The sequence below is a fragment of the Macaca fascicularis genome, chromosome 15 (genome assembly GCF_037993035.2).
Source record: "Macaca fascicularis isolate 582-1 chromosome 15, T2T-MFA8v1.1".
Taxonomy (NCBI): Eukaryota; Metazoa; Chordata; class Mammalia; order Primates; family Cercopithecidae; genus Macaca; species Macaca fascicularis.
Window position 1 is genome coordinate 48,104,471 of NC_088389.1, and position 12,155 is coordinate 48,116,625.

Consider the following 12,155-nt stretch of genomic DNA (forward strand, 5'->3'; position numbering starts at 1 on the left):
CAACATGGTGAAACCTCATCTCTACTAAAAATATGAAAATTTGCCAGGCATGGGGGCACATGCCTGTAATTCTAGCTACTTGGGAGGCTGAAGTGGGAGAACCCCTTGAACCTGGGAGGTAGAGGTTGTAGTGAGCCACGATCATGCCACTGCACTCCAGCCTGGGTGACAGAGCAAGACTCTGCCTCAAAATGAATAAATAAATAAATTTCTATTTTGCTCAACTATTTAAAGTGTATGGTATTTATTCCTCAGAATGAGTTCAGTTCTTATGGATGAAAAATCTTCCTGGGGTAGGGCAGGGGTGAAATAAATCTTCTTTTCTTATGAGAAATTTTCAGGTATTCATTAAAAGAAAAAGAAAGGGAGATTGAGAATGATGTCTAAATTAGAGGGACCCAAATACAACTTCAGTCAAGATCCTGGTACCACGGATGAGTAGCCTGGTTAAGTAGCAATCATATCAAATTGGATTTGCACAAGACTTGCTTCTATTAGAATATGCCATTTGTGGTCCGGCATGGTGGCTCACGCCTGTAATCCCAGCACTTTGGGAGGCCAAGGTGAGCGGATCATGAGGTCAAGAGATGGAGACCATCCTGGCCAACACTGTGAAACCCTGTCTACACTAAAAATACAAAAACTAGCCAGGCATGGTGGTAGGTGCCTGTAGTCCCAGCTACTCAGGAGGCTGAGACAGCAGAATTGTTTGAACCCAGGAGGTGGAGGTTGCAGTGAGCTGAGATCGCGCCACTGCACTCCAGCCTGGCGACAGAGTGAGACTCCGTCTGAAAAAAAAAAAAAAAGAATATGCCATTTGCTTTATAAAAACAAACTCCAGTCTTTCTGACTACTTGAATGTCTGTCTATACCACATCTGCAGCTACACTGGCAACTTACTGTCTCCTCTCCCACTAGCAACTCATCTCAAAAACTAATACTCAAGATGATAACAGATTTTGAGGTAACAAATCTAAATCCATCAGGTTTTACTATTGGCACCCATTCTCCTTTGTCTGATGTGGTCATAGACTCAAACTTGTCAATCATTGCAATAATAGCCAATATAACACCAACATGTCATTGCAATTTATATTATTGTCTTACAAATTCTGCTAAACGTAGTTATAGTTCTTTCAGCACTGGATAGTTACCACTTAGATTAGTTGACTTTTTGACTAATCAGGCTACTATTCTATCTTTCATTTAGCTTTACTATGGTAACATTTGCTTGCTCTCTCTGCCATTTGTAACATAGACAACACAGTTTAACCTTCACATTACGAAAGAAAACAGTTAAATCCATGCTGTATATTCTTTTGTACAACTTCTACTAATAGATCCAGGAGAGAAATATCTCCAGTTACAGCTCTATATAAAATAAGACATTACTTCTTATTTTTCAAAGAAAAATTCACAATTTGCATATATTCAAATTATAATCATTCAAGCAAGAATGTTAGAAAGCCCTCCCACCTTCATCCTTTGCTAATACGTAAACAGAGTTCTAAGAGAGGAAGACCATTCCTTTGTGTCTAATCCCATAACAGAGGGGAAGTGGTTGAGCCTCTGATAACTTTTGCTACAGATTCCTTAATCAGGCCAATGATTACAAATTGATGCATTTAATTTGAACAGTGATAGTTAAGGGGATTTCCAGATGACTCATTTTGTAAACCTTTGGCCATTAGCGTTTCAGCTGGAGTGGGCCATGTGCTGCCTTCCCACTGACATCAGTGGAAATCTTGAGCCAAGATCAAAGCTACTTTATGCCTCTCTGACCTTTCCTCACAATGCACAGTGGGGCTGAATTCTCAGCTCAGAATTTTCAGATTTGCTCCACTGTGCCCATGGGGGTTACCATTTACAAATAGCTTACATGTAGATATTCACTGAAGACCCTACGACAGGCCCATTGGAAATCACATCTTAGATTCTGGTTTTCAAGCAGTTTCCTAATCCAGATCTCAAGTTTCAGACGAGATCGATGTGTTCAGGGTGGTATGGCTGTAGACCAGATCCCAAATTTCAGAAAATCTTATGTTGCCTCCCTAAGACCTCAGTGAGTAGAAAGAGAACTCCAGGAAGGTGGATTGGTAGTGTTCATTTTGCCCCCAGAAAAACCTGCCATAGGCTGCCTTTACTCTAGAGATACACTTTGAGAATCAACCTGAAGAGAATCCCTTACCTTGATAGTCATGTCTGGGCCGGATGTTTCTTTGGCGTTCAAGGCTGACTCACCTCCCTTTAGCAGCACGTTCTCCCAAATGACTCCTGAAAAAAAAAAAAAAAAGGTGAATACTTTTCTCTAAGTATTTGGATAGTTATCTAAGGATAACTCAAGGACAATATTCATTTAAACTATCTTGCAGTTACTGGACCAGGAAAACTTCCTTTCAGAAGTGTAGTCCTGTAGCACTTCTTTTGTTTTTACCTAATCTCCAACTTAGAATCCATAGTCTAAGTCCTATATCTTATAGAGAGCTATTCCTAGCCCAGGGTGGAGAAAAGCTGGGATGAACTCTTCGTCTTCTTCGTCTTCTTTTTTTTTTTTTTTTGAGACCAAGTTACACTCTTGTTGCCTAGGCTGGGGTGCAATGGCATGATCTTGGCTCACTGCAACCTCTGCCTCCCGAGTTCAAGCAATTCTCCTGCCTCAGCCTCCCAAGTAGCTGGGATTATGGGATTACAGGCGCCCGCCACCATACCTGGCTAATTTTTTTATTTTTAGTAGAGATGGGGTTTCACCATGCTGCCCAGGCTGGTCTCGAACTCCTGACCTCAGGTGATCTGCCCGCCTTGGCTTCCCAGTGTTGGGATTACAGGCGTGATCCACCACATCCAGCCATGAATGAACTCTTCTTTTTCTCCAGTTCAGGCCTCATATTGAGGTCTCATTTGGGGCTTTAAAGTGAATCCCAGAACACAGAAATACACACATCTAATTCAATACCGAACAGATATGACTCCAGATTTGTCTGTGTTCTCAATTCCACATATCTACTGGAAATAACTCCAAATCTTTAGAAATGCTAATGTTTCTTTCTTCTAAAGCTACCAAATTGTCTCCAAGAGTGGACACCTGGCAAGACACAAGATTTTGTTTTTTCTAATATCAAAGAAAAGATCAGGGGCCAGTGTGGTGTTTTCAAATATTTTTAAACACAATATAGGAAAATTGTACTAATTCAGATGCAATTATGTATGTGGAATAGAGTTAAAATGATCTACATTGGTGAAAAGTTTGAAGAAATGGCTATATATATATATATATTTTTTTTTTTTTTTTGAGACAAAGTATTGCTCTGTTGCCCAGGCTGGAGTATAGTAGCACAATCTTGGCTCACTGCAACCTCCACCTCCTAGGTTCAAGTGATTCTCCGGCCTCAGCCTCCCAAGTAGCTTGGATTACAGGTGTGTGCCACCACACCCAGCTAGTTTTTGTATTTTTAGTAGAGATGGTTTCACCATGTTGTCCAGGCTCGTCTCGAACTCCTGACCTCAGGTGATGTGCCCACCTCAGCCTCCCAAAGTGCTAGGATTACAGGAGTGAGCCACTGCGCCCAACTGGCAAGTATATATTTTTAAAAAACATAGGTTTATTGCAAGGAAAATAATCTTAAAGGTTAATAAAGCAATATTTAATAGAGTTTTTCAGGATCTCCTTTAACAAGCAAATACAAATTTTATGATTAGTATAATAACTGTATGGAAATAAGTGCTCATAACCTAACGTATTAAAAAGATTATTTTCTTAAGGAGGTTAAAATTATCTGTGTAATATTTGTTTACATTATGGATTTTCCTAAAAAATACTTTTCTCTAAGTATTTGGAGAGTTATCTAAGGATAACTCAAGGAAAATATTCATCCCAGAACTGTGTGAATAACCTAAATTCCAAAATTTCAACTGTCTAGCATTGTGTTCAATCAGGATTGGCCATTTTTCTTCTGTTTGCCACATAGTAAATATTTTAGGTTTGAGTTCATAGCATTTCTGTTGCAACTTCTCAGTCTGCCCTTGTAGAGTGAAAGCAGCTACAGACAACATAGAAATAAATGGGCATGGGTGTGTTCCAATAAAACTTTATTTACAAAAACAGATAGTGAGCTAGTTTGTCCCATGTACTCTACCAGCCTCTGTGCTAAATCAAGAACCCAGAGATGTGTAACATTGCTATACTCCAGCATTTCTAGTAAGAATCAACTGAACAACAGGTGATGAATGAATAACAATTGCTTGAAATTACATGATGCTTTAAATAAACTAAAATGAAATTAATTAAATGTTAATGTATTAGCACTGGTTCCTTTTTAAATTTTACATTCCGGGTCCTTAAGAGCCTCATTTCATAGGATATACGCACAATGAATTACTCAAGACCTGTGGGTTATAAGTCATTTCATGGTGCAAATAGTTGTTCTCTCTGACTAGGTTGCAGGAATTGGGTCAGAGGAATGTTGTGCCTTGACCTACACTTTCTTCTCAAGAAACTGCTGCAAGGAGATTGTCAGCTTTATCTTAAATGCATGTTTATAGAAGAAAAGTCTTTTCTCTTACATGAATAGGTTATTTCCTTGACATGCTTTGCTTTTAACCGACTAATAACCCCTCCTGGTTTAAGCCACTTTTGATACCTGTTGGATTTGGCTGGCAGAGAGACACAGATGTTGGGCATGATGGACAATCAGACGATATTTCACTTATGTAATAGTCTGAGTTACTGTTCAGCAAATATTCATTCTCCTCCTCTCCTGCTGTGGGAGAAATTGTCTTCCCTGTCTCACTGATGTTTGCTTTGGCTAAAGGGATGTTAGAGGGCATAATGCAAGCAAAGGTTTGAAATGGGCTTGAGAGGTGAGGCTTGCACTTCTGCTACAGCATGAGAAGGACAAGCCTCAGTCAGCCTGCAGGGGAATGAGAGTCCTGGGGAGCAGATCTGGATCCAATCTGCAGCTGGAAACCAAGCCAGGTCTAGATCAACCAACCCCCAGCCAACTGCATATGCATGACAATGAAAGCCAATGAGTCTTGGGATGGTTTGTCAAGCAGTATTATTGTAACAATAGCTAATAGATACAATCTATAACCAAAATTATAAATGAAAATCATTATGGGTCAAGTATTTTTACCTTTAACTGTGGGGAAAAGAAAGAGAGATCAGACTGTTACTGTGTCTATACAGAAAGAAGTAGACATAAGAGACTCCATTTTGTTCTGTATTTGAGATGCTGTTTATCTGTGACCCTACCCCCAACCTTGTCCTTGCAAGAGACATGTGCTGTGGCGACTCAAGGTTTAAAGGATTTTGGGCTGTGCAGGGTGCGCTTTGTTAAACAAGTGCCCGAAGGCCGTAAGCTCATGAAAATTCATCACCATTCTCTTAATCTCAAGTACCCAGGGACACATACACAGAGGTCACAGGGTCCTCTGCCTTGGAAAGCTAGGTATTGTCCAAGGTTTCTCCCCATGTGATAGTCTGAAATTATAGCCTCGTGGGAAGGGAAAGACCTGATCGTCCCTGAGCCTGACACCCGTGAAGGATCTGTGCTGAGGAGGATTTTTTTTTTTATACTTTAAGTTCTAGGGTACATGTGCATAATGTGCAGGTTTGTTACATATGTCTACTTGTGCCATGTTGGTGTGCTGCACCCATCAACTCGTCAGCACCCATCAACTCGTCAGCACCCATCAACTCATCATTTACATCAGGTATAACTCCCAATGCAATCCCTCCCCGCTCCCCGCTCACCATGATAGGCCCCGGTGTGTGATGTTCCCCTTCCCAAGTCCAAGTGATCTCATTGTTCAGTTCCCGCCTATGAGTGAGAACATGCGGTGTTTGGTTTTCTGTTCTTGTGATAGTTTGCTGAGAATGATGGTTTCCAGCTGCATCCATGTCCCTACAAAGGACACAAACTCATCCTTTTTTATGGCTGCATAGTATTCCATGGTGTATATGTGCCACATTTTCTTAATCCACTCTGTCACTGATGGACATTTGGGTTGATTCCAAGTCTTTGCTATTGTGAATAGTGCTGCAATAAACATACGTGTGCATGTGTCTTTATAGCAGCATGATTTATAATCCTTTGGGTATATACCCAGTAATGGGATGGCTGGGTCATATGGTACATCTAGTTCTAGATCCTTGAGGAATCGCCACACTGTTTTCCATAATGGTTGAACTAGTTTACAATCCCACCAACAGTGTAAAAGTGTTCCTATTTCTCCACATCCTCTCCAGTACCTGTTGTTTCCTGACTTTTTAATGATTGCCATTCTAACTGGTGTGAGATGGTGTCTCATTGTGGTTTTGATTTGCATTTCTCTGATGGCCAGTGATGATGAGCATTTTTTCATGTGTCTGTTGGCTGTATGAATGTCTTCTTTTGAGAAATGTCTGTTCATATCCTTTGCCCACTTTTTGATGGGGTTGTTTGTTTTTTTCTTGTAAATTTGTTTGAGTTCTTTGTAGGTTCTGGATATTAGCCCTTTGTCAGATGAGTAGATTGCAAAAATTTTCTCCCATTCTGTAGGTTGCCTGTTCACTCTGATGGTAGTTTCTTTTGTTGTGCAGAAGCTCTTTAGTTTAATTAGATCCCATTTGTCAATTTTGGCTTTTGTTGCCATTGCTTTTGGTGTTTTAGACATGAAGTCCTTGCCCATACCTATGTCCTGAATGGTATTACCTAGGTTTTCTTCTAGGATTTTTATGGTATTAGGTCTAACATTTAAGTCTCTAATCCATCTTGAATTAATTTTCGTATAAGGAGTAAGGAAAGGATCCAGTTTCAGCTTAATATAAGAGGAAAGAAGGCCTCTTGGCAGTTGAGGTAGAGAAAAGCATCTGTCTCCTGCCCGTCCCTGGGCAATGGAACATCTCAGTGTAAAACTCGATTGTATGTTCTATTTACTAAGATGGGAGAAAACCACCTTAGGGCGAAAGGTGGGACTTGCTAGTGCAATGCTGCTCTTTGTGCACTAAAAAGGTTTATGGAGATGTTTACATATGCGTATCAAGGCACAGCACTTTTCCTTAAACTTATGTCACAGAGATCGTTATTCATATGTCTTACTGCTGACCTTCTCCCTACGATGATCCTATTATCCTGCCACTTTCCTTTTTCTAAGATAGTAAAGATAATGATCAATAAATACTGAGGGAACTCAGAGACCGGTGCTGGCGTGGGTCCTCTCTATGCTGAGCGCTGGTCCCCTGGGCCAACTTTTTCTTTCTCTACACTTTGTCTTTGTGTCTCATTTCTTTTCTCAAGTCTCTCGTTCCACCTAACGAGAAACGCCCACAGGTGTGGAGGGGCAGGCCACCCCTTCACTTAACTATGCAAACATAATTCTGCATATAAAAGTTTCATTTACAAGTGTTGGTTTTCATCTCTATGTATTATTTCAGTTTGGAAAGTATTTTTTCTCTACATTATACAATCGTTCCTTTTGTAAGCAACACTACCTTTATTAAAGGCTATATGGCCATAAGAAGGAGATGTGAGACATAAATATATATGTTGTCTCAATATTTTAGTCTTCCATCAAGAAAACACTTCATATTAGAAAACATTTCATAACAAGAGTGAGAGAAAACAGATGTAGCATTTTAGTTTTAAAATGCTATTTTGTCAATCATTGCAGTAATAGCCAATAAAACACCAACATGTCATTGCAATTTATATTATTGTCTTACAAATTTTGCTAAATGTTTTAGTTTAGCAGTTTTTAGTAATAACATTTTAATTTAAAATATTTTTGCAATAACATCTTAATTTAAAAATGTGATTAATCCTGATGATAAGTTTGTGAGAACAGAAATGTTATTATAAAAGCTAGAGGTAAAATTCCTTCCAAGGAGAAAACTGTATTTTGGAGAACAAAGCAACTCTATGGACCATTTGGGTGTGAAAATGTGGGTCCCACATCACAGGAGGAAGATAAGAAGGAAGAGGTGCAGTTAGAAGAGGGAAAGAAATTGAAAGAAGTTAGGGCAAAAATTGGCAGTATGAAATTCCCAGGGGGTAATAAAAAAGACTTTTTCTTTTCTTTTCTCTTTTCTTTTCTTTTCTTTTCTTTTCTTTTCTTTTCTTTTCTTTCTTCCTTCCTTCCTTCCTTCCTTCCTTCCTTCCTTCCTTCCTTCCTTTTCTTTCTTTCTTTTTTTTGAGACAGAGGCTCACTCTGTCACCCAGGCTGGAGTGCAGTGGCACTATCTCAGCTCAGTGCAACCTCTATCTCTCAGGCATAAGCAATTCTCATGTCTCAGCCTCCCAAGTAGCTGGGATTGCGGGCACCTGCCACCACGCCTGGCTAATTTTTGTATTTTTAGTAGAGATGGGGTTTTGCCATGTTGGTCAGGTCAGTCTTGAACTCCGGAACGCCAGTGATCCAACCACCTCAGCCTCCCAAAGTGTTGGGATTACAGGCGTGAGCCACCATGCCCAGCCTAAAAAGGACTTTTCAGAACAGCAATGGTTACAAATTCATTTTAAAGTATTTATTATGCTGTGTCATGATGTAATTCTTCCCTCACTCTCGTACCTACAGTGGAGATCTGTTCTACACCAGTATCTTGTGCTAGAGTTGTCTGTTGGAAGCTGAATGTCGTCCCACACTTGGACTTGGGGATGGAAAGAAGAGAGCAGCTGTGTGCCCATGGGAGCTCCCTGAGAATGTGGAGTCTAAGAAGGACTCAACACTAAGAATCTTGGAGAAAGCACTTAACCCACATACTGCACACAGTAGACTACAGGCCAATTTTATTTGGATACCAAGGGGCAGGAGACCCTGTCATCTTGAGAACTTGGAGATAGAAAATGGCAGACACTTCTTTATAGGAAGATGTTTATGCATCTGAAAATGCCACTTCCCTTTTCCAAAATGGTGATTTCCATTCCACCAACATGTAATGCATTGGACCAGTGGGTAGGAGGATAGCTTAGAATGCTGATTTGTAATCCTCTCAGCTCTAGAATTTTAGCAATGGCTTTTAACATCTGCTTTCATGTTTGAGTTCCTGAGAAGAGGTTCCCCTTGACTAAGATCCATGGTTTATAACTATAGTACCAACATTTGCACAGCTTAGATGTTCAATTGTAAAAGACAGATATTCTAGGTTGATGCATTTCTATTATTAGTTATACAAACATAGTTTCCTCTGGTTGTAGGGGAAGAAACTATATAAAGAACCTGACCTAAGAACTTGGGGAAAAATGTATATACATATTATAAAAATATATATAAATCCTATATATATTCTCTCCATACATAAATTCACATATACATTCTATACAGATAAAATTATACATATTCTATACATATATACATCTATATATTCTATATAGAGATATATGGAATATATATAGAGAGAAATATAGAATTTATATATTCTATAAATATACTTCAGTATTTTAAAATATATTTAAGTTTTATAAATTTAAGTTTTCCATATATTGTTGTTTTATATATATTGTTGTTAAGTATTCCATATATATTGTTATACTAACTATATATTCTATATATAATATATATTATAATACATATTGTATGTATAATATATATAAATTGTATATTCTATCTAAATATAGAAGGAAATATATATTTTATACTTCTACATACTGTACTTTCAAACAACCATTTTCCTCTTACATTCCTCTTCTCCCTTTGCTGAAATTATTTTATAATGTCTTTGAGAAGAGAAATTAGATTTATATTATTCCTATAATCCCTAGCAACATACTACAGCTTTTATTCCATTTTTAAAATACAAGACCAAACCTTGAGGAAAAAAATAGCATCTTTCACCCAGAAGAGAATAAGTTTGCATTTCCCTGCGATAGGAGAAATTGAGATCTGTCTACTTGTGGCTGATATTATGTTTATAAATAGTCCATCAGGGACAGTTTTATAAAGACCTCTCAGGAATAAATGAAATCAACTGCCATAAAATTTTTTTTATTGCTTTTTACACACCTTCTCGCCTAGCTGTATAGTCAGAGGAATAAGTCCATCAGCCCAGGCTTCCAATTCCCTAGCACCAACATCTGTGTCTCCATTCACAGGGCGTGCTCTGTTGACTTACATGGCTGCCCTCTCTGTACTAACTTCTGTTGGGAAGAGTACATGTGAGGGCAGACAGGGGTGTGCCACCAAAATAAAGGAGCTGAGTTCAGGCCCCGGCTGGAGAAGCCAGGGACACACATGAGGATCTGCAGGGAGAGGGATTTGGGCTGGTAGCAGGAAGACACGAGGGTTTGAGTAATCTGTAGACAAAATAACTTTGCATCTTTGAACACAGGGAGACAATGTGACACTAAGCAATGAAGGTGTCAGGCGGCTAAAGAGACCTGGTGAAGCAGTAATGGACGGCATTCCAGAAAAAATCACTGGGTGACTTCCTTAGCTCTGACCTTAGTTAGTACTAAAAATTAAATAAAAGTAAAAGTAAAGGGTCAGAGCCTCAGAGGGAGAGAGTAGCACTGCATGGAAGGACACTGACTGTACCCACACTCCCTGGAATCACCAGGCACCACCAGGTGAAAACACAGTAAGCAAGAAAGACATGTGAATGGACCCGAATGTGCAAGAGAGTGGAAATTTGTTCTTGCTCATTGTCCACACAGATTTTAGATGGATCATTGGACAAACAGGGTGACTGGTGGCCATTAATACCGCTCACGCAAATATTCCCAGTTCTTTCTCCTTGCAGACATGTAACAGGATTTCACTTCCTGGCCTCCTTAGAGTTGGTGAAGTCATGTGACCAGTTCTGGCCAATGGGTGTGGGCAGCAAGGTGTCCTACATCAGCAGTTAAATGCTCCAGCCCAGAAGTAATAGATGTCTCTGCTGTCCACACCCATTGGCCAGAACTGGTCACATGACCCTGCCCCTCTACCACAGTAACTGGCAATCCCAGATAGTGGCATTTCTGTCAGCCTGAGCCCCAGTGTAAGGGCAATGCAGCCCAGAGACACAAGCAACCCACCTTGGCCATGTAGTATGAACGAGAACTAAACTGCTATTGTTTGAAGCCACAGGATTGGGGTTTGTTTATTACACCAGCATAGCCTAGCCCAGCCTCATGAGAAGAAGGAGTCCTTCCAGACTCACTTTCCCCATCAACCTCCAAGTCCCATGATAGAGACTCCTTTGCATAAATTTGCTGTGTTCTAGCCTCAAAATCAATCCTGCCATTTAAGTTTTGTCTCCTCAACCAGGTTATAATGGCCCACACTTTCTTTTTCTTTTTTTATTAAATAAATGTAATTATTAGTACTATTATTAATTTTGTAGAGATGAGGTTTCACCATGTTGCCCAGGCTGGTCTTAAAAGGCTCATACTTTCTACTTCTTTTGGGCCACTCCCTGTTTCCCCTGTGCCCAGTTGCATGGTTTAGTTGTGTTGCGACTCAGAAAACATATCCTAAAATGAAAACCTCAGAAACAACAGTTTTTCTCTGACATTCTTCTGTCCTCCTGTCTCTCAGTCTCATTCTCCCCCAGGGCTAGCCATAGAAACTAGAATCCCTGTTCCCCAAGGCAGAGTCATAGAAACCAGAACCCTTTCTCCCCAGAGCCAGCCATGAAACCTACAGGTATAACTTGAAATTTCCCACCAGCTCTCTGTGTAACAACTGGCCATGAAGAAATTATCTGACCTACCTAATTTGACTGTAAGTCATAAGACCCCCATTCCAGAGGGGGTCCTGCCTCACACTCGGAAGGAAGGAATGCATGCTCAGAGGATGCATGCTCAAGAAGAATCTAGACAGACAGGCCTTGCTGGGTTTCCTCACTCTATTAACATTAGATCATACCCTTTTTAGATCCACATGGCTGTCCAAACTTTGTTGAACCTATGTATAAAAATGGACAATTTCCCCTATATCTTTGGGGATTCCTTCTGAAGGCTTCCATGCACATGTTAAATAAATTTATATATCTTTCCAATTAATCTGCCTTTCATGAGTTGGTCTTTCAGTGAACCTTCACAGGGTGAAAGGGAAAGTTCCTTTCAGTTCCCTACAGTAGCATCTTAGTAAAGGATTAGCTTCTAAAGAGAAAAGGCAGAAGTTCCCATAGTCAAAACTTCCCTTGAAAACTCCTTAAATCTCCCAATAAGTACAATATAGTGTCATACCTCACTAAA

General features: G+C 39.8%; 1 protein-coding gene across 27 annotated transcripts in view; it reads right to left on the reverse strand.

Annotated features, from left to right (window-relative positions):
* Positions 1 to 12,155, reverse strand: part of PALM2AKAP2 (PALM2 and AKAP2 fusion) — a 523,331-nt gene that overhangs the window by 151,353 nt on the left and 359,823 nt on the right. For all 27 annotated transcript variants that reach the window (XM_074016842.1, XM_074016837.1, XM_045373610.3 and 24 more), the window contains one exon: positions 2,189 to 2,274. In XM_074016842.1, coding sequence (XP_073872943.1) covers positions 2,189 to 2,200 — 12 coding nt within the window. In that variant the 5' untranslated portion in view covers positions 2,201 to 2,274. The remainder of the gene's footprint in view (positions 1 to 2,188; positions 2,275 to 12,155) is intronic.